We start from the raw sequence: 22,737 nt of genomic DNA on the forward strand, positions 1-22,737 counted from the left end.
CCTTTACCTTCAGGAGCCTACACATAATTAGAATTTTCCCTCTTTAGGTGTGTGGGGTTCTGGGGAGCTGTGGTTGGTTTCTTTTCCATGTAAGTAAATATTTCCTAGAGGAAACCAGAACATCCATGGCCTATGGAGAACTGTACAAGTGTTGGAAATGCAAGTCCAATGTTCCTGTGCAACATATGGAAGGGATCTCTGCCTGTTCCTGCTGGGAAGTGGCTGAGCCATGAACAGGGAATTTTTATTGCACCTGTAAAAGAGGAACATGGGCTGTTTCCTCATTAAACCACTTAATAGTGTGAATAATGGGAAGGAAACTATTTTAAAAGGGCTTTTCTGTGAGGGGAAATCAAAATAACTTCAATTAGAGGCGCTTGGAAATAATTCCAGCCTGTACCTTTGTGAAATGACAGATAATTCCTCTGGCCCTCCTGGCAGGAACAGACTAATGGAAGAGCTCCAGGTCCACCTGAGAGCTGTGCTGAGACACAAAGTGTCCTCTGAAGTGCAGGGGGTGAAAATGGGACCTTTCCTCTTGGATTGCTGCAAACGGGGCTTAAAATGTACCCTGCCAATAACCTGGTGGGTGGGAAGAGAAGTGGCTGGGGCTGAGTCATCTTGCAGAGCACAGATGGTCTCTGCTGGAGGAGCAGCTCAGAATCCCAGAATCCCAGAATCCCAGACTATTCTGAGCTGGAAGGGACCCACAAGGATCATCGAGTGCAACTCTTCAGTCAATGGCCCACAGAGGGGATTGAACCCATGACCTTGGCGTTGTTACAACCAGGTTTTAACCAACTGAGCTGATCTCCACTGACTGAGATCATGGAAATGTAGTGACCGAGAACTTAAACACCCAGGACACAGCGACAGGACCCAGACAAATGTCAGCTCTGGGATGCCTCAGTTATTACAGAAACCAAACAAACATAAAAAATAAAACCAAACCCCAAAAATAAATCCCAAACCAGAAGGAGCCCTTTCTGCTGAAGGGATTTTCAGGAGGAAAGGGGGAGTGTAGGCACTGGGTGCCCCAGCCCTCACTAGTGGTGTCCACTAGTGCTCCAGCTCCAGCTCCTTCTGCAAGGGTTTTCCTTGTGGGGAGACAGGAATCCTGGAATATTGGAGACAGGAATCCTGGAATATTGGAGACAGGAATCCTGGAATATTGTCCCTTCTGGGGAGACAGGAATCCTGGAATATTGTCCCTTGTGGGGAGACAGGAATCCTGGAATATTGTCCCTTGTGGGGAGACAGGAATCCTGGAATATTGTCCCTTGTGGGTTTCCCTTGTGGGGAGACAGGAATCCTGGAATATTGGAGACAGGAATCCTGGAATATTGTCCCTTGTGGGTTTCCCTTGTGGGGAGACAGGAATCCTGGAATATTGTCCCTTCTGGGGAAACAGGAATCCTGGAATATTGGAGACAGGAATCCTGGAATATTGTCCCTTCTGGGTTTTCCTTATGGGGAGACAGGAATCCTGGAATATTGTCCCTTCTGGGTTTCCCTCGTGGGGAGACAGGAATCCTGGAATATTGTCCCTTGTGGGGAGACAGGAATCCTGGAATATTGGAGACAGGAATCCTGGAATATTGTCCCTTGTGGGGAGACAGGAATCCTGGAATATTGGAGACAGGAATCCTGGAATATTGTCCCTTCTGGGTTTTCCTCGTGGGGACACAGGAATCCTGGAATATTGTCCCTTATGGGGAGACAGGAATCCTGGAATATTGGAGACAGGAATCCTGGAATATTGTCCCTTCCCTGGTCTGTTGTCTGCTCCTTCAGGGAGATATTGAGTCACACCTGCTTTGAGCCACGGGCAAGGCTCTGGGTATCACCCAATGCATCTATATTTAAATATAAATATAATATAAACATAAATATAAACATAAACATAAATATAATATAAATATAAAATATAATATTTAATATACAAATGTGATATATAATATATAATAGAAACATAGATATATAAATATATAAAATATGGAAACATAAATATAAATATATAATATATAATATAAGTATACTATAAACATAGATATATAAATATATAAAATGTAGAAACATAAATATAAATATATAATATATAATATAAATAGAAATATAATATAAACATAGATATATAAATATATAAAAATAGAAACATAAATATAATATATAATACATAATATAAATATGAATATAATATAAATATATAAATATATAAAATATGGAAACAAATATTAATATATATAGTATAAATATAAATATAATATAAACATAGATTATATAAATATATAAAATATTGAAACATAAATATATAACATATAATAGAAACATAAATAGAATATAAACATAGATATATAAGTTATAGAAACATAAATATAAATATATGAATATATAATATATATAAATATATATAAAATATACAAAAATATATAAGTATATATAAATATATACATGAACATAAAATAAAAATAAAATATAATATAAATATAAATATAATATAAACATAAATATAAATATATACAAACATAAATGTAAATATATAAAATATATAAATATATTAAAAATATAAATATAATATAAACATAAATATAAATATATACAAACATAAATGTAAATATATAAAATATATAAATATATTAAAAATATAAATATAATATAAACATAAATATAAATATATACAAACATAAATGTAAATATATAAAATATATAAATATATTAAAAATATAAATATCTAAAAATAGATATAAATAGATATATAAATATCTAAAATATAACAATATATAACTAATATATAGATATAAATATATATAAATATAAATACATATAAATATAAAAATATTTAAATTATATATATATCCCAGGCCATGCAGCCCCAAGCTGGGAGGCCACAGCATCGCTGCATTACAGAACCTTGGCCCTGCCTCGTTTGGCTGCTTTGATGTTCTCAAGGAAACAGCTCTCAGAAATATTTCAGGAATGGAAGAGTTTGGAGGGATTCCCTAAATCTAATTCCTTGCCCCGGCAATTTTCTGTCTGACTTGAGCTGCAAACGTTGCTCCTCACTCAGACCTGGTGAGGCACAAGAGGAGCCAAACTCTGTGAGTTTTATTGGAAGGGAATTGATGTAACTTTTGGATTAAAATAAAACAGAAGAAAGTATTTGAAATGAAAGAACAATATTGTAAAGTTTAGTCAAGTCTTCAGTGCTGAGCCTGAGTGCTCTTGTTTATGCTGCCCTTGGAAAACTGGGTATCCCTTGGGCATTTTGGTTGGCTGGTTTGTAGAGCCTTTCAGACCAAACCCAGAAGGTGAACAGTGATCACCAAAGCTTGGAGGGGTGAGGGACTTAGAGAATTAATGATGAAAGAGCTGCATTGACATTTAATTGGTGTCTTGGTTTGAGATAAGCAACTGCCAACCCCCCCAAGCACAGAGAGAAAAGCCTCCCTCCTAACACCAGGGAAAGGGAGGAAAAGAGAGGGGAAAGGAAAAAAACCACTTCAAACTGCATTTATGCTAAATCTACATATATTTTTCACAGAAAGAAAGAGACAATTAGAAGAGAGTACAAATATTCACTCACACAAGTCTGCAACAACAAGTTCCCCACCTCAACTTCTTAACGAACACACAAATTCTACTGTCCTAACTACACATTACTTAAGAAGAAGCTTATTCCCCAGGGAGACAAACCCAAGCAGAAAGGAGAGACCCAGAAGAACACAATTTACTTTCCTGAGATACCCTGTGAGCCAGTGGTGGGCCTGGTCCTCTCCATCCCCCCTGGGACAGCACCGTGTGTCCTTCCAAGAGGAGGGTTGAGAAGTGAATGCCTTAACCACTCCCACACTGGTTCCTACTGCCCTGGAGATGATGCCAGAATGTGGGATGGAATACAAACTTACTGGCTAGAAGAGGTCAGCTGTCAGCTCAGTCCAGCTCAACTCAGCTGACAGCTTCAGCCTAGTCCAGACTCCAGAGCCCAAATCTAGGCCCACCTAGGTGAGCCCATAACAATTGGTAATCTCAGCAAATCTTTTTTTCCTCAAGTGACATCCTGTGCTGGTTTAAAGGTGAACCAGCAGGGGAAATGAACTCACCACAAGAGAGATTATAAGTCAGACCTAAAATTTAATAATAATATTACAATAACAGCACTGACACACAAGGGAAATTGCTTTCAACTCACAAAACCCCAGCAGTATAACCCAGTGTCCTGGGGCACAAACCCAAGGGGGTTTGTTTGCCCTTGTGCTGAGACCCCTGTGGCTCCCCCAAGTCCAGAGCAAAAGGAAATGAAAAACCTGTTGGTGCAGGCGAGGGCTGTGGTCTGGGCGAGAGCGGTGATGTTATGGATTCACCCAGGTGGGCCTAGATTTGGGCTCTGGAGTTTGGACTAGGCCAAAGCTCTCAGCTGACTTGAGCTGGGCTGAGTTAACAGCTGACCTCTTCTAGCCAGTAATTCTGTATTCCATCCCACATTCTGGCATCATCTCCAGGGCAGTAGGAACCAGTGTGGGAGTGGTTAAGGCAGTGGCTTCTCAGCCTCCTCTTGGGAGGACACACGATGCTGTCCCAGGGGGGATGGAGAGGACCAGGCCCACCACTGGCTCACTGGGTACCTCAGGAAAGTAAATTGTGTTGTTCTGGGTCTCTCCTTTCTGCTTGAGTTTGTCTCCCTGGGGAATAAGGTTCTTCTTAAGTAATGTGTAGTTAGGACAGTAGAATTTGTGTGTTCGTTAAGAAGTTGAGGTGGGGAACTTGTTGTTGCAGACTTGTGTGAGTGAATATTTGTACTCTCTTCTAACTGTCTCTTTCTTTCTGTGAAAAATATATGTAGATTTAGTATAAATGCAGTTTGAAGTGGTTTTTTTCTTTCCCAACTCTTTTCCTCCCTTTCCCTGGTGTTAGGAGGGAGGCTTTTCTCTCTGTGCTTGGGGGGGGTTGGCAGTTGCTTATCTCAAACCAAGACAGGTGATCTCCTCCTGTCGAGGTCCTGCTGCTGCTCTGGATCCGACAGGAAGTTACCAAAGTCTTCTTACCCACCACTTATGTACCCTCAGGGAGCACCCAGTCCCTCCCCCTGGGCGGGGACTCACCCAATGGGTGATTAACTCTGGGAGCCAGGGGGTGTTGAACTGTTGATGGCCCATTGGCAGCTCCGCCCCCTCAGGCTGGGTGTGAAGGTGATAATGGCTCCCTGGGCAGCTGCTGCTAATGGCCCATTGTCCTTGGGGAATGAATAGAGGGGGTAGAATACACAGCTTTGATCACCCCCACACAGGGATAGTTGGTCCCTCCTGTTGAACTAGGACACATCCTGATTTTGTTCTTCCTTTCTGGCCTGTTCTTTCTTTTCCCTGGTCTAGTGAAGGTGTCCCAACCCATGGCAGAGGGTGGAACAAGATGATCCTCAAGGTTCCTTCCAACCCACACCATTCTGGAATTCTGTGATTCTTCTTACACAGGTGTGAGTATCAAATTAATGCAAATGCACCAACATGAAAACCTGATGAAATAACAGACTGATAATTACAAGTTCTCAGCTAATTTTCTGTGTTTCAGATCAGTTCTACCAAACGAGATGTGTTGGCCAATCATTCCCACCATGTTTGTGCTGTTGGGTAAGTTGCTAAAGAAATAAATCTGCTGGAAGTTGTGTGGAATGAAGAGCAATCCCATTTCAGGGTTCCAGTGGTGTTTCCAGTCATGCTACTGGATTAGTATCTCATCACAACATGCAACTGGAATACACAAAGAACCTGGTCCTGTCTGACCAACCTGATCTCTTTTTACGATCAGGTGACCCACCTGGTGGATGAGGGGAAGGCTGTGGGTGTGTCTATCTGGACTTCAGCAAGGCCTTTGACACTGTCTCCCATAATTTACTCCTGGAAAAGCTGGTGGCCCTTGGCTTGGACAGGTGTCCCCTCTGCTGGGTCAGGAGCTGGCCCAGAGAGTGCTGGTGAGCGGGGCAGTGTCCAGCTGGTCACCTGTGGTGTCCCCAGGGGTCAGTGTTGGGTCCAGTCCTGTTTAATTAACATCTTTATTGATGATTTAGATGAGAGGATTGAGTCCATCAGCAGCAAATTTGCTGATGACACCAAGCTGGGAGGGAGTGTCGACCTGCTGGAGGGCAGGAGGGCTCTGCAGAGGGATCTGGACAGGCTGGAGAGATCTGGAGAAGGATCTGACAGGCTGGAGGGATCTGGAGAAGGACGTGGACAGGCAGGAGGGCTCTGCAGAGGGATCTGGAGAGACTTGAGGGATGGGCTGATTCCAATGGGATGAAGTTCAACAAGGCCAAGTGCAGTTCCTGCCCTTTGGCCACCCCAACCCCTGCAGTGCTCCAGGCTGGGCACAGAGTGGCTGGAGAGCAGCCAGGCAGAGGGACCTGGGGGGACTGAGGGACAGGAAGCTCAAGAGGAGCCACCAGTGTGCCCAGGTGGCCAAGAAGGCCAATGGGATCCTGGCCTGGATCCAAACTAGCGTGGCCAGCAGGGCCAGGGCAGTGACCCTTCCCCTGGACTCTGCCTTGGGGAGGCCACACCTTGAGTGTTGTGTTCAGTTCTGGGCCCCTCAGCTCAGGAAGGACATTGAGAAAGTTCTGAGAAAGGGAAGGGGGGGCCAGTCCAGGGTTGGCAACAGCTAAGCCAAACCTGCGACAGGATCCCACCCCCAGGGGAGAGGGGAAGGGAGAAAAGGGGACTGAGTAGCCAGAAAATAGGGAAGACACCAACCCAACCCAAAGAAACCGAATGAATCAAAACAAACACAATGAAAAACCTCAAGGAAGGGGAACAAGAATGAAACAATCTCACCCAGGACAGGAGAACCACCAGGGACTGGAGGGACCAGACTTCAACCACCTCCCTCCAGCTCCTCAGCCAAGGAAGGGAAAGGAGAAACAAAACCACTCCCCACTGCTACGTGGAAGACATGTGTGGAATATTGGAACTTCCTTGGATACAATGGTTACTGAGGGAGCCATGGGGCAAACCATTACAGGAAGCAGAGCCTGCCAGCTCTAACCTGGTGCTACTGACAGGGCAGTGACTCTGCCGTGCCCCCAGCGCTGCTTCACTCTCTAATTGTCATTACTTGTGTTGCTGTAAGTCTGTAAAAAAGACTCCGAGCCAAGTTTTGTAGGAGAGAAGAGAAGAAGATGGTTGGTCCTTTAATATCACAGGGCCTACAGCCCACAGGAATACAGGATGACAGGCACGTGCCCCAGTTCTTGTTTCCATGGCTTTTATAATAAGATCCCTCCAATCATTGCTTTACACATTTCTCAGTCCAGCCCCAGTCCCACCCCTGGTCCAACCCCTGGACCAACCCCTGGAATTGGGTCTGGGGTCATCAAGACCCTCTGCCTTCATCAGCTCCAATCGTTGCTTTACACATTTCTCAGTCCAGCCCTGGTCCAACCCCTGGTCCAACCCCTGGAATTGGGTCTGGGGTCATCAAGACCCTCTGCCTTCATCAGCTCCAATCATTGCTTTACACATTTCTCAGTCCAGCCCTGGTCCAACCCCTGGTCCAACCCCTGGAATTGGGTCTGGGGTCGTCAAGACCCTCTGTCTTCATCAGCTCCTCTTCCTCAGGCACACAAAGGTCTCTTGGAGTTCATCCAGTTCTGGCTTTTGGGTCACTCTGACCTGTGTTTATGTTTCATTCTGTGGCCCTTCTGATATCCTTCAGCTCTACCTTGGAAAGGAGTCTAAACAAGATTAATTAACTAAAGGAATTTGAGCTCCCTGTTCTGGGACAGGGGTAGTGATAGAAAGGCATTAAACTTAAACTGTTAGAAATATTAACCCTCTAAAAATCTACAACTACTGTGCTCCTAAACTCTACAAAATGTGAAAATCAGAACAAAAACCCCTTTGGCATCACTTATAAAATTAAACTACCCTTTTGCTGAGTGATTTGGTGGTTTGGGTGGTCATTTATAACACGGGTGTGTTTCTGTGTAACATCCCCCTCTCCCTTTTCACTGATGAACTTTCTTCCTTTCTCTCCCATATCTTTGCCTTTATATTTTCAGCCTTTCTCCAAGTGACACTTGCCCATTGTATGGTCCATCCAGTTCCTCCCAGGAACTTTACATTCCCTTGTGTGCTGCTGAACGAGACATTTGGGAGCCCTTTTCCTGCTGGAGTTGAGAGCTGGTCTGGTTTGAGGGGCCACCATGGTGGGACACCTGAATTGAAGCCTTTAATGGATGAAGAAAGTTTTCTGTGCTGCCTTTGGAGTGACAAAAACATCAATTGTTCTTTGTACAGAGCAAACCTGCAGGCAAGGAAGTTTATTCCTTCAGAAATAAATATTTCTGCTTCTCAGGAAACAGGTGGGTTCAGCATTCAAGGGCATAAGAAGCTCCTTCTTCAGCAAATGGTTGGGGTTTGTGTTGTTTGGGAGGAGAGGGGTGGGTTGTATTAGTGGGGAATCACTTTTCTCCTGGGCAGAGAACACAGTGTGGTAAAATCCTCCCTCCCAGAGGTCTGGAGTGGAAGATGAAGGGAATTGTATTGCACAGATTCAAAGGGGGAGAGGAGGTTGGTTGTCTTTCTAGGGGAGTTCTGAATAAAATATGCTGCACTGCATATAAAGATGCAAGCCCAGACCTTCAAAGGGGTTTAGAAATATTTTATTTATTTTTTATGGCTGTGGATTTTAAACTCCTTTAGGATGCAGAGCAAATGGCATCGTTTCTACATGAATTCTGATGCTTTAGTAAATGCCTGTCCATGGATGAGAATTACTTTTTCCAAGGCTGTTTTCTCCTCCTGTGAAGCCTCTGAGGAACACACAGACCTGCAGGGATCTCAGTGGCCTCACTTGTGCTTTTCTTTTGGTTTCATAGAGGCCAGAAATGTGTCACCCCTTTCTTTTGTTCAGATTCAAGCTGGAACATGGAATGTTGGATTCGAGGCAAGCTGGACCTGTTGGTTTGTCACCTGTGGCTTTTCAAGGTGTACTTGAGAGAGGACTTGAAGGTTAATCTTTTCTATGCTGTGTAAGTACAGACTCTGTTCCATCTGGCACTGCTGGCACTGGAAATCTGAAAGCATTTTCTGAAACATCAGCATTCCAGGCAAGCAGAAGTTGAGTCATGTACCTTTTGTCTTGTCTAAAATTGATCTTGGACAAGATGGAAAATTTGGGTTTATTTGAAAGAGAAATGGTTGGAATGAGGAGTCTCCCTCCTTTGTGTTTTCCACATTTCTTAAAATGCTTTCATGAAATCAGTGTTGATAAAGTCAAATCTCTTTGCTGCTACAATGGTTTAGTTTTAAGGCTGCCCTTGTGGTTCTGCCTCTTATTTGCTGCTGACCACGATATTGTCTCTCTTGAAATAATGATGGTGCTTCACATGTCACACAAGGCAAAAGTGCTGCTTTAATCCCAGCAAGGCCTCTGAGAGAGGCTCAGCTGTGCAGTTGCCACTGTGGTAAATATTCCCTGGAATGGTGATGGATGGAATCCTCCTGGCTCTGCCCCTGTGTGCATGAGCAGCCTGATTTGGTGAGAAAAAGCTCTGTTTGAGTCCACGAAACCAAACTGTTATTTCTGAATTCCTAATGGGTTGGAAGGAATGGCATAAACACACAGACTTGATTTCTTTAGGGAATGGGATAAACTGAAAGAGTTGATTTGGCTGAAATTATCAGTGATGCCTTTTACACAACAGAACAGAAGTGTCTTTTGCCACAAACCATCCCTGTAGTCGAGGTACAGAGCAAATGGATTCACTGGGAATAAAGATGGTTGGTTTGCTGGTTAAAGGTGAACCTGCAGGAGAAACGAACCCACCACAAGAGAGATTCTAAATCAGAGTTATAATTTAATAACAATGTTACAAGAAATGCAATGGCACAAAGAGAAATTGGGTTTAACCCCTGTCCTAGTTGAGCAGGAGGGACCAGCTAACCCTGTGTGGGGGTGATCAAACCTGTGTATTCTACCCCCTCTATTCATTCCCCAAGGACAATGGGCCATCGGCAGCAGCTGCCCAGGGAGTCATTATCACCTTCACACCCAGCCTGAGGGGGCGGAGCTGTCAATGGGCCATCAACAGTTCAACACCCCCTGGCTCCCAGAGTTAATCACCCATTGGGTGAGTCCCCGCCCAGGGGGAGGGACTGGGTGCTCCCTGAGGGTACATAAGTGGTGGGTAAGAAGACCTTGGGAGCCTCTTGCTGGATCCAGAGCAGCAGCAGGACCTTGACAGGAGGAGATCACCGCTCTCACCCAGACCACAGCCCTCGCCTGCACCAACAGGTTTTTCTTTTTCTTTTGCTCTGGACTTGGGGGAACCACAGGGGTCTCAGCACAAGGGCAAACAACCCCCTTGGGTTTGTGCCCCAGGACACTGGGTTATACTGCTGGGGTTTTGTGAGTTGAAAGCAATTTCCCTTTTGTGTCAGTGTTGTTATTGTAATATTATTATTAAATTTTAGGTCTGACTTATAATCTCTCTCTCATGGTGAGTTCATTTCCCCTGCTGGTTCACCTTTAAACCAGCACAACCCCCAAGCCCAGCAGTGTAACCCACCCCCTGGGGCACAAACACAGGGGGGTTTGGTGGCCCCTGTGCTGAGCCCCACGTGGTGCCTCCGAGTCCAAAGGCAAAGGAAGGGACAAACCTGTTGGTGCAGATGATGGCAGAGTCTGGTGGGGAGTAGTAAAAATTGAATTAGATTAGAGGGTGGGGTGGTGGTAAACACTTTTCAGATAGATCAGATCGAAGACATTTGAAGACAAAGACATTTTGGTTTGCTGAAAAAAACCACATTCTTATGGACTGATTGTGGCTTTCTCGAGGCCAATAAAATTTGTGTGCAACAGAAGAAAGCAGAGAAAGTTAAAAGAAAATTCTGCGAAGTCTTTGAGAGGAAATTCGGGAGAAAGACGAGGAGCCACAAGTAGAAAAACAAAATTATTCCAAGTTATTTGAAAGCTCTGTGTGTGCCAGAGGCATCAGCATCATTCTTGTGTCCTAAAGCCTGTGAGTCCTGGAGGAAATGATTTTAGGAATGTCAGTGTTGACTGGCTGGAGAATTAATAAATATAATCTGGATGAGACCCTGCCTGGAGATGGTCCAGGAGGGACCCTCGTGGGTTGCTCAGTCCCAGCCTGTGGTTTTCATGTGCTCTGCCCATAATCCACAATTCTCCTCAGTTCTTGACCTTCTCCTCTGTAAGTAGGGCAGGGAATGGCAACAACAGCTGTGAATCATGCCCAGGTCCCCTGTGCTCCACACTCAAATAAATGAACTAGATAATAAATGTACTAGACAGCAAAAAAAAAAACAAACCAAAAAACCAAAACCCCAGAAAATATTGTCCTTTCTTTTAATTCTCTGCCCTCCCTGAATTCAGGAGTTCCACTGAGTCACGCCAGCCATGAAACTATTTAAAAAATGTGCAGAAAGGTTCCTTTCTCCAGACTTCAATCTCTTTCTCTGAATTGGTAAAACAAAACCATTACTGTACAGAAATGATTCCAAAATTACTTTGGAACGAGTCAAAACAGAAGCTTTTTTTTTTCCCCTTCCTTTTGTGAGGATGAAAAATCAAAAGCAGGAGGGAATCCAAGGTGGTTTAACTGTCAGGATTTGCCTTGGCTTTGCTGCTGTGGGGAGTTTGGCCACAAAGAATTCCCACTCTTGAATTCCTTACCTTGGGGAGAGGTTTGTGCCAGGAATGTGGGGCTGTGTTTGGAAGAGCCTGAACAATCTGGGTTAGAAATGAGAATAAAATCTGGGTTAGAAATGAGAATAAAGGATATTTTGGGAACTGCTGGTTGCAAGGGGAGTGGTGTTAGGTGGGATATTGGGAAGGAATTCCTGGCTGGGAGGGTGGGCAGGCCCTGGCACAGGTACCCAGAGAAGCTGTGGCTGCCCCATCCCTGGGAGTGTCCCAGGCCAGGCTGGACAGGGCTTGGAGCACCCTGGGCTGGTGGGAGGTGTCCCTGCCCATGGATGGGGTGGAATGAGGTGAACTTTAATGTCCCTTCCATCCCAAGCCATTCCATGATTATGACTTTACTTGTACTGCTCAATTGGAGCACAAGTTGGAAGGAATATGGAATTATTTGGATCTTATTTCAGTGCCCCATGAAGAGGAGCAGGAACACAATCTCTGGGGGGTGGCCAATTAGGGAGCTGCTAATTAGTACCCTGGAAACTAAATTGACATTGTGTCCTTAAGGAGGAGTTACCTTCAGGAACCAGGAACCAAATCTGACCAAACCTGATCAAACCTGACCAAACCTGACCAAACCTGACCAAACCTGACCAAATCTGACCAAATCTGACCAAACCTGACCACATCTGACCAAATCTGAGCAAACCTGACCAAATCTGATCAAATCTGACCAAACCTGACCAAACCTGACCAAACCTGACCAAACCTGACCACATCTGACCAAATCTGAGCAAATCTGAGCAAACCTGACCAAACATGACCAAACCTGACAAAATCTGACCAAATCTGACCAAACCAGACCAAACCTGACCAAACCTGACCAAACCTGACCAAACCTGACCAAATCTGACCAAACCTGACCAAATCTGACCAAATCTGACCAAATCTGACCAAACCTGACCAAACCTGACCAAACCTGACCAAACCTGACCAAATCTGACCAAATCTGACCAAACCTGAGCAAACCTGACCGAATCTGACCAAATCTGACCAAACCTGACCAAATCTGACCAAATCTGAGCAAACCTGACCAAACCTGACCAAATCTGACCCAATCTAACCAAACCTGACCAAGTCTAACCAAACCTGACCCAATCTAACCAAACTACAGGTGTGATCCAGTGCTGGGACACATTTGCTTTAAAGCCAAACCTGAGGAACCCTTTTAATGAAATTGCATTCACTGCTTTGCTTGGAGACCATTGAAAAAGGGAGGAGCAGCCAAGTTAAACCCATCAGTTACAATTACAGCCCTTTTTTACTTTTTTTCATTCATTAATTTTATTTTTTTTTCTTTTGTTCATAAACCTTGTCCAGATGGACAAACCCAGCGAGATACAGCCCTATAATGGGGTACAGAAAGCAAGAGTGGTTTGGTGGTTGATGGTTTGTTTTTCCCCCTGTAGTTCAGAGCTGCCCCTGGGATGGGGATCCACCAGCTCCCTCCAGGGGACTGTGAGGGCTGGTCGGTGTCACGGCACTCAGGACGACATGTGGGAGTGTCTCGTGCCCTCCCTGGGGCTCAACCACACCTACATCATGTGGCTGAAGGTGGTGGTTGGTGCAACATCTCTGTGGTCCCCTCTGATGTCAGTCAAGCCCATTGACATAGGTAAGTAGTTCAGAGCTGCCCCTGGGATGGGGATCCACCAGCTCCCTCCAGGGGACTGTGAGGGCTGGTCGGTGTCACGGCACTCAGGACGACACGTGGGAGTGTCTCGTGCCCTCCCTGGGGCTCAACCACACCTACATCATGTGGCTGAAGGTGGTGGTTGGTGCAACATCTCTGTGGTCCCCTCTGATGTCAGTCAAGCCCATTGACATAGGTAAGTAGTTCAGAGCTGCCCCTGGGATGGGGATCCACCAGCTCCCTCCAGGGGACTGTGAGGGCTGGTCGGTGTCACGGCACTCAGGACGACACGTGGGAGTGTCTCGTGCCCTCCCTGGGGCTCAACCACACCTACATCATGTGGCTGAAGGTGGTGGTTGGTGCAACATCTCTGTGGTCCCCTCTGATGTCAGTCAAGCCCATTGACATAGGTGAGTGTGATCTGTGTTTTAACAAGGGGAGGGGGGGGAAATATTGAAGTTTTATAAACTTCTTGCTGACTTAAAAACTTCTGGGTTTTATAAACTTCTTCCTCACTGATGTGCTCTGCAGGCAGAAGCAGCTGGAAGTCTCTGGGTAAGGTGGTTTTGAAGAGGAGAGGTTGTATTTTTCATCCTGCAGCTTTTAAATCATGCTACAGGAAAAAAATTAAAAAATTCCCACTCCAGTCTTGCCAGTGTTGAAAATGACACAATTAGTTAGTTCTGCTTAGTGAAGTACATTTTTAAAATGCATAATATTAGTATATGTTCTGCCAAGATTTGGCTCAATTAAAGTTATTTTGAATGCACAACTGAGTGCTTGTGCAATGTGGGTTTCATTTGCTTGGAGCAGAGCAGGTGGCACCAGCAGAACAGGCATCGTGATCTGAGCTCAGAAAGTGTCAGCTGGTTCCTGAAACTGGGATGGAAAAGCCACTGACTTGTTGTTTTCAAAGCTCTGCCTCCTCCCAAATTGTTCCCCCTTGGGCTCCATGAGCTTAATTGCTTTGAGATGGTATAGAAGGAATAATTAAATAAGATCTGAGTTAGTGTAGTGAGTTTATACAGCCAACAACGACAGGGGTTTGGTGTGACTGAGGGACATTCCATAATGGCACTCAGATGAGACAACTTGGAGAGCTGGAGAGATGGAAGGGAACACATCCCACTGCCCAAGGGGAATGATTTGGGAATGTTTCCCCCCAAGGGGAATGTTTTGGGAATGTTTGCTCATCAGTTCTGCACGGGCTGTGGTTTGAACCAGCATTTTCCTCTGGTGTGGGAGAGCCTGGGAATGAGGACAAGGCCAACCAAAGGGCTGGTGGTTTGTACAGGTCTGAGGAACAGGGAGAAGCAGGTCTGGAGTCCCTGCTTTTGTCCAGAGAGGTGGGAATGCAATCCCAGGGATCATTATTAGTGCCCATTCATCCCTGGGGGAAATTCCCGAAACCTCCAGTTTTCCTTTGCCCCAGTGCAGGAGGATGGGGATAGCTGGAAAATGCTTTTGGGAATGTTTTGGGAATGCTTTGGGAATGTTTTGGAATGTTTGGGAATGTTTGGGAATGTTTTGGGAATGTTTGGGAATGTTTTGGAATGTTTGGGAATGTTTGGGAATGTTCTCTCATCAGTTCTGCACGGGCTGTGGTTTGAACCAGCGTTTTCCTCTGGTGTGGGAGAGCCTGGGAATGAGGACAAGGCCAACCAAAGGGCTGGTGGTTTGTACAGGTCTGAGGAACAGGGAGAAGCAGGTCTGGAGTCCCTGCTTTTGTCCAGAGAGGTGGGAATGCAATCCCAGGGATCATTATTAGTGCCCATTCATCCCTGGGGGAAATTCCCGAAACCTCCAGTTTTCCTTTGCCCCAGTGCAGGAGGATGGGGATAGCTGGAAAATGCTTTTGGGAATGTTTTGGGAATGCTTTGGGAATGTTTTGGAATGTTTGGGAATGTTTGGGAATGTTTTGGGAATGTTTGGGAATGTTTTGGAATGTTTGGGAATGTTTGGGAATGTTCTCTCATCAGTTCTGCACGGGCTGTGGTTTGAACCAGCGTTTTCCTCTGGTGTGGGAGAGCCTGGGAATGAGGACAAGGCCAACCAAAGGGCTGGTGGTTTGTACAGGTCTGAGGAACAGGGAGAAGCAGGTCTGGAGTCCTTGTCTTTGTCCAGGGAGGTGGGAATGCAATCCCAGGGATCATTATTAGTGCCCATTCATCCCTGGGGGAAATTCCTGAAACCTCCAGTTTCCCTTTGCCCCAGTGCAGGAGGATGGGGATAGCTGGAAAATGCTTGGGTGCAATATGAGGATGGAATGTCCTTCCTCATAAGGAGCAAACTGGTTTGCTCAGCACTCCCATCCCTCTCTTACCCAGCCCTTCTTTTCAGCAAGACAGGGAGGTCAGTGCTTGGATACTGGGAAGAATCGTGACCCAGGGCAAGGAATTCATGCAGATTTCAGGCAAACAGTCTGTGAAACAGCATTTCTTGATAACCAGCTGTGTGGCAGTGCCAGGGTGCCCTTCCCCAGGGGTATCACACCCCCTCACTGGCACAGAGCAGTGCAGGGCAACCCTTCAAAACTGAGCATGAAGAGAAGGTGTGAGACAGAATTCTGTCCCATAAACCCCAGCAGGGACAGGCAGTGAGGTGGGGCTGAGCTGACCAAAGGATTTGTCTGCAGTAAAGCCTGAGCCTCCCCTGGATCTGCACCTGGAGCTGGCAGAGGGAGCTCAGGTGAAGGTGTGCTGGTCTGACCCTGTGCTGCTGCCATACCCTCTGCAGTACCAAGTGAGGATCTCTGCAAGCCCAGGGCACCCTGACTGGCAGGTGAGGCAGCTCCGTGCTCTTGCATTCCCCCCTTTTTTCCCAATGGTTTTCCAGTAGTTTTCCCGTGGAGCAGCCCAGGATTCCTCCCCACCCTCCCTGTGCTCAGGCAGTGGCTCTGGTGGGGTGGGGTGAGGAAGGTGGCTGGGCTGGTGGAGCTGGGCTGGTTTTTCCTGAGCTGGGAAGGCTCCAAAGCTGGACTTCATATCTGGAAAGAGCCACTATCCAGTGAGGAAAGACCCATCTCCTGCTGGGTCTGACACCAAAACCTCATATTCCTTTTTGGATAAAATCCTGGAATGTGGGAAGTCTAAAGGCAAAGCCTTTTTCTTTCAGCAAACCTCAAATTCTGTGACACATCTGTGTGTGTTTAACATTCACAGATTTTATTAGTGAGTGGCTTTTTCTCTTTCTACTGTGCAAGTGGCTCTGGAATAAAAAGCAGCTGCTAATTAGCAATCCATAATGAAATAACTTGTTTTCCATGAAGTTATGCAACTTCTACCATAATCAAATTCACAGTAAATTTAGAGAAGAAAGTTCTTTTACCCAACTTGCTACCTAAAAACTACTCTCTAGACTAATTCTTTTGGTTCCCTCTGCCTCTTTCTCTTTTCCTGTTTCATGATACAACAACAATGGCTTGTGATAACCCAACAGATGGTTCCAGTTGTCCTGGAAGCCTCCCTGGCCATTGACAACACCCTGCTGGATTCTCCCAGCCTGGTTCAGGTGCGGTGCAGGAACCACCAAGGTTTGGGCTTCTGGAGTGACTGGAGCACCCCATATGATCCCAGTTTGGGAGGTAGGACACGTGCTGGGGAAGCCTTTTGGAACAGAACACAGGTCCCAGTTTGGTTTGGTTTGTGGAATGAGTATTTGAGAGCTTGGAAGCTCCTTCTTTTCGTCCTCCTCGTCCTGCCTGGCTTTGCCCAAGGCCCAGCTCTCTGTGCCAGACTGGCATTAGGAGTCCTGGTTGGCACACGCCCACTGCTCTGGCAGCTCGTGGCACCCCCATGCCTGGGGCTTGCTCACCCAGCACCTGTTCAGACCCAGAAAAAGCTCTTTTTCTAAGAGTTTTTCCATTTCAAAAGACAGTTGGCAGCCTTGGTCCTCTCCTCAGTGCAAGGCTGTTCTCCTAAAGCTTCTCCTCGCTCTGCAGCTGAACTGAACACCCAGAGCACAGTCAAATGTACATTTAACCACCCACTTAGGTGTGCAATGCTGAGCTCTGGGCAGAAACTGGATTTCTGAGTTTTCCTTCTTGGATTTCCCCCTGCTCTGCTTATGATGAACTGGAGATGTTTTGATCTGTGCTGTCACAGGACTCTTTGAACCCCTCCATGCCAGAACCAACCTGAGCCCTTCCAAGGTCTCCTGTTACTGCAGGAAAACTGTGCCCTGTGTGAGCTTAAACCAAGTCCCAAGGAAAGAACTAAGTTTGGGAAAGGAGCTTTTTTCCCCAGAAAACTGAAAACACACAGACCCTCATGGCAAATAAAATGAAACACATTATAATTCTGATTATATATTCTGATTATAGTTCTAGAGGCCTAATTGGCCCTTAATGTTTTGGCTTCATATCTCTATGGAGATATAAATTAAAAAAAAAAATGTAACTGGCCCTTAATGAGTTGGGTTTATAGTTATATAGATGCATAAATTAAAAAGAATATGTGTGTGTATACACATATATACAATATACACACACAAATATTCTTTTTAATTTATGCATCTGCATAGAAATAAACCCAACACATCAAGGGCCAGTTACATTTAAAAAAAAATTATATATCCATTTAGATATGAATCCAAAATATTAAGGGCCAGTTAGGCCTCTAGAACTATAATATGTGTGTGTGTATATATATATATTAAAAAATATATATATGTATATAAAAATATATACATATTTATATATATATAAATATGTATATAAAAATATATGTATTATATATATTATATATTATATATATAATATATATTATATTATATTATATATATAATATATATTATATATTATATATTATATTATATATTATATATTATATATATTATATATTATATTATATATTATATATATATAAAATATATATATAAAAATATATATATATAAAATATATATATATGTATATATGTATGTGTGTATATATATACACATATATGTGTGTATATATATGTATATATATGTATATATACATATATGTGTATATATGTGTATATATGTATCTATATATAAAAAACTATATAGCTTTGATAATTTTGGAGATGAATACACATTCTTTTCTCTCTCACATATTATATATATTGATATTTTCAGAGAGCTTTTATGAGTGCATTGAGAAATTTGGGGTTAAAAGAGGTGCAGTAGTCACTGGTAGATTAATTTTTATTAATCCTGTTTGTGGGATGTATAATTGCATTAAAGATGCATCTCATCAGCAAGATAATCCCAGTGTGCCCAACCTGGTGGCAGCAGAGAGGGGTTCATTTCTCCATGCAGGGAGTTGTATTTCTGTACATCTTCGTGTTCTGGTTTATACTGAACATGAAAATCCTTGACAAGAACAATATGAGGTCACACCTCGAGTGTTGTGTTCAGTTCTGGGCCCCTCAGCTCAGGAAGGACATTGAGGGGCTGGAGCGGGGCCAGAGAAGAGCAACGAGGCTGGAGAAGGGACTGGATGTGGCACTGAGTGTCCTCTGAAACACCTCCAGGGACAGAGAATCCACCATGTCTTGATCCAACCCTACTGTGATCACCAGCCCAGGGCACAGAGTGATCACAGTGGGGTGGGATCAAGGGTTGGACTTGATGATCTCAGAGGTCTCTTCCAACCCAACTGAGAAGAGCAACGAGGCTGGAGAAGGGACTGGAGCACAAGCCCTGTGGGGAGAGGCTGAGGGAGCTGGGGGTGTTCAGCCTGGAGAAGAGGAGGCTCAGAGGTGACCTCAGCACTGTCTGGAACTCCCCGAAGGGACGTTCTGGCCAGGTGGGGGTTGGTCTCTTCTCCCAGGCACTCAGCAATAGGACAAGGGGGCACGATGGGCTCAAGCTCTGCCAGGGGAAATTGAAGTTGGAGATCAGGAAGAAATTCTTTGCAGAGAGAGTGCTCAGGGATTGGAATGGGCTGCCCAGAGAGGGGGTGGATTCCCCATCCCTGGAGGTTTTTCAGCTGAGCTTGGCCGTGGCACTGAGTGCCATGATCTGGTAAAGGGACTGGAGTTGGACCAGGGGTTGGACTTGATGATCTCGGAGGTCTTTTCCAACCCAATCCATTCTGTGATTCTATGATTCTATCCTGAGTGTGCTCTGCATTCTGAGATTTTTTTTTGGGAAATCCTACCAATCTCAGCTGTGCAAAGCAAACCTGACCTTTCTTGAGGATTTTGTTGCTGCCTCTGGGATGATCTTTGGCCAACTGCTCCATTCCAGCAGGTGTTTAATGCCTGTGCCCTCCCCTGAGTGATGGAGGTTCAACTTCTGCATCTTTACATCCTTGGGAAATTCAATGTCTTCGTGCCTGGGTGGATCACTGTGCCACTGCCACAACTTGGTGTTAATTACACTGCTGGCATTGTAAAACAAGGTTTTGAGGCTTTAATCTGCTGCCTTCAGCAGCAACTCCTGGAAAGACTGATTAATTTCATTATGTTTCCCTTGTGCTGCTGTGTGTTGTTTCACTGCACCCTCCAGCAATTTGCTGCTCATTTCACTCTTGTTTGCCTGGGGATATGAAGGTTTATTTTTCTCGGAATTTAAAAACATCAGTTGTTGAGGGAAACAGTCCAAGAGCAATCTCTGTAGTTGCTAATAGCGATTAAGAAGTAGTAAGGTGTGCTGGTTAAAGGTGAACCTGCAGGGGACACAAAGCCAACCCAAGAGAGATTCTAAGTCAGAGTTACAATTTGATAACAATATTACAATAAATGCAATGGCACAAAGAGAAATTGGGTTTAACCCCCAAGCCCAGCAGTGTAACCCACCCCCTGGGGCACAAACACAGGGGGGTTTGGTGGCCCCTGTGCTGAGCCCCACGTGGTGCCTCCGAGACCAAAGGCAAAGGAAGGGACAAACCTGTTGGTGCAGATGATGGCACAGTCTGGTGGAGAGTGGGGGGCTCCTCCTGGCCAGGGGCTGCTCCTCCTCTGGATCCAAGGAGTGGTTCCAGAAGTCTCCAAACCTCAAGATTCCATCCCCTGAGGTTTGGGTGGGAGCCCCCAGTGCCTCCCCCAGGGCAGGGAGTTCCACCCTGGGGGATCTGACTCTGGCAGTCAGGGGGGATTTTGGACTCGTTGCTGGCCCATGAGCAGAGCTGAGCCCTCAGGTGGGTGTGGAGGTGCCAAGGAGTCCCTGCAGGGCAGTTCTCCCAGCTCCTCTGCCAGGCTTCTTTCCCAGCCAGCTCCCAGCCTGAGGGCTCAGCTGTGCCCTGGGCAGCTGCTGCCAATGGGCCATTGGGAACAGTTGCTGGGCAATGGCCCAGAGGGTTTGGAATGCCCAGCTTTGGTCACCCCCACACAGGGATAGACTGGGCCCACCTGCTCAACTGGGACATAAAGTTAGAAATACAACTACATGATGCTAAGCATGATAATAATAACTGTAATTATTATTTTCTTGTTTTTATGGTTGTTTTTTTTTTGTTTCAGCTTCTAATCTCACTGGCTGTCTCTCCCCTTTCTTCCCCTCTGTGCAGCTCAAGTCCTTTACTTCCCTCCTCAGCTCCTGACCAGCGCTGGCTCCAACGTTTCAGTTCAGTGCCTCTATAAAACCCACAGCAGGACTGTGGAGCCCCAGGAGGTTGTCTGGTGGCTGAATTTAGCAGCAGAGATCCCAGGCAGCCACTCTAGCCCTGGGAGTGAGCGCGTAAGCACAGTTACTCTTTTCAACTTGACAGCAGCCAACCCTAGAGGAAGTTTCTTCTATAGCGCGTTGTACTGTTGTCACCAAAGTAGGGAATGCCAGCCTAGATACGCTGAATTATATGTAGTAGGTAAGAGTCCACATGGATTTCAACTTCTCCTTTTGGTGCATTTTAATGGTGAGGGCATGTGCTGGTTTAAAGGTGAACCTGCAGGAGAAATGAACCCACCACAAGAGAGATTGTCAGTTACAATTTAATAACAATATTGCAATAAATGAAATGGCACAAAGAGAAATTGGGTTTAACCCCCAAGCCCAGCAGTGGAACCCACCCCCTGGGGCACAAACACAGGGGGGTTTGGTGGCCCCTGTGCTGAGCCCCACGTGGTGCCCCCGAGGCCAAAGGAAAAGGAAGGGACAAACCTGTTGGTGCAGATGATGGCACAGTCTGGTGGAGAGTGGTGGGCTCCTCCTGGCCAGGGGCTGCTCCTCCTCTGGATCCAATGAGTGGTCCCAGAAGTCTCCAACCCCCAAGATTCCATCCCCTGAGGTTTGGGTGGGAGCCCCCAGTGCCTCCCCCAGGGCAGGGAGTTCCACCCTGGGGGATCTGACTCTGGCAGTCAGGGGGGATTTTGGACTCGTTGGTGGCCCATGGGCAGAGCTGAGCCCTCAGGTGGGTGTGGAGGTGCCAAGGAGTCCCTGCAGGGCAGTTCTCCCAGCTCCTCTGCCAGGCTTCTTTCCCAGCCAGCTCCCAGCCTGAGGGCTCAGCTGTGCCCTGGGCAGCTGCTGCCAATGGGCCCTTGGGAACAGTTGCTGGGCAATGGCCCAGAGGGTTTGGAATGCCCAGCTTTGGTCACACCCAAACTGGGATAGACTGGGCCCACCTGCTGGACTGGGACAGGGCAGAATATTTCCATTTAAACTCCAACAGCTTTTATTGAACTGTTATGGGTTGTTTTTTTTTTCCCATAAAGTCATACCTTTATTAATGATCTCTCAATGTGCTTTGATTAGATATGAATATTAATATCACCTGTGAAACAGATGGATACCTGACTAAAATGACCTGCAGATGGTCTGCAAACCCAACCATGCTGCTCCCAGGGAGTTCCCTGCAGCTCAGATACTCCAGGTACGTGGAGCTTTTTCATTCACTCCAAATACTCTCCCTCAAGGAATTCTGAATAAATGCAGTTAGAAAATTCCAGTTGCTCCAAGCTGGATTTGCTCCCATTTGGAACTCCAAAGATGTAACTCTGTCTGCAGGAAGGGAACTGAATGTTACCAAACATACATCCTATTTACAATGTTTTTCAGCATTTTTAAGGCTCCAGATGCACTTTGGGAGCCAATTGTCTTCAAGTAGTTTGCTTGGAACAGTTAATTATTATTCCAGTTGCTCATGTCTACAAATGGTAAGGAATTAGGGGGAAAGGCCCTTCACAGAGTGTCTGAGCAGTGGAGCTGTGGCCTGGGGGGCTGTAGATCTTGGAGACTCTCAGATCCCAACTGGTTGGGGCTGTGAGCAAGTCCCTCTGTCTCTGAATTTAACCCTGCCCTGAGGTGTGTGTAGGACTCGAGACCTCCTGAGGCCTCCATTCACTCTTTGATTTGTCTATAATTCTGTTCTCTTTTTTCTACATACAGATAAAAGCATAAGATGAAATAAATTCCTTCCAGATGGAAAAAATCTTGGGTTAGAGAATGAAATCTTAATTCATAAAGGGGATTTTGGATCTTTGAGTAGAGCAAT

At 45.5% G+C, this 22,737-nt stretch overlaps 1 protein-coding gene across 1 annotated transcript in view; it reads left to right on the plus strand.

The window, feature by feature from the left end:
• The first annotated feature begins 5,571 nt into the window (after positions 1-5,571).
• LEPR (leptin receptor) overlaps positions 5,572-22,737 on the plus strand; it is a 34,561-nt gene continuing 17,395 nt past the window's right edge. Inside the window, 8 exon segments of the mRNA XM_071564969.1 lie at positions 5,572-5,624; positions 8,048-8,350; positions 8,902-9,019; positions 13,119-13,324; positions 15,978-16,123; positions 16,781-16,925; positions 20,818-21,114; positions 21,999-22,116. Of these exon segments, the coding sequence (XP_071421070.1) occupies positions 5,585-5,624; positions 8,048-8,350; positions 8,902-9,019; positions 13,119-13,324; positions 15,978-16,123; positions 16,781-16,925; positions 20,818-21,114; positions 21,999-22,116 (1,373 nt within the window). The 5' untranslated portion in view covers positions 5,572-5,584.

Source organism: Pithys albifrons, chromosome 10, assembly GCF_047495875.1.
Source record: "Pithys albifrons albifrons isolate INPA30051 chromosome 10, PitAlb_v1, whole genome shotgun sequence".
NCBI classification, from domain to species: Eukaryota; Metazoa; Chordata; class Aves; order Passeriformes; family Thamnophilidae; genus Pithys; species Pithys albifrons.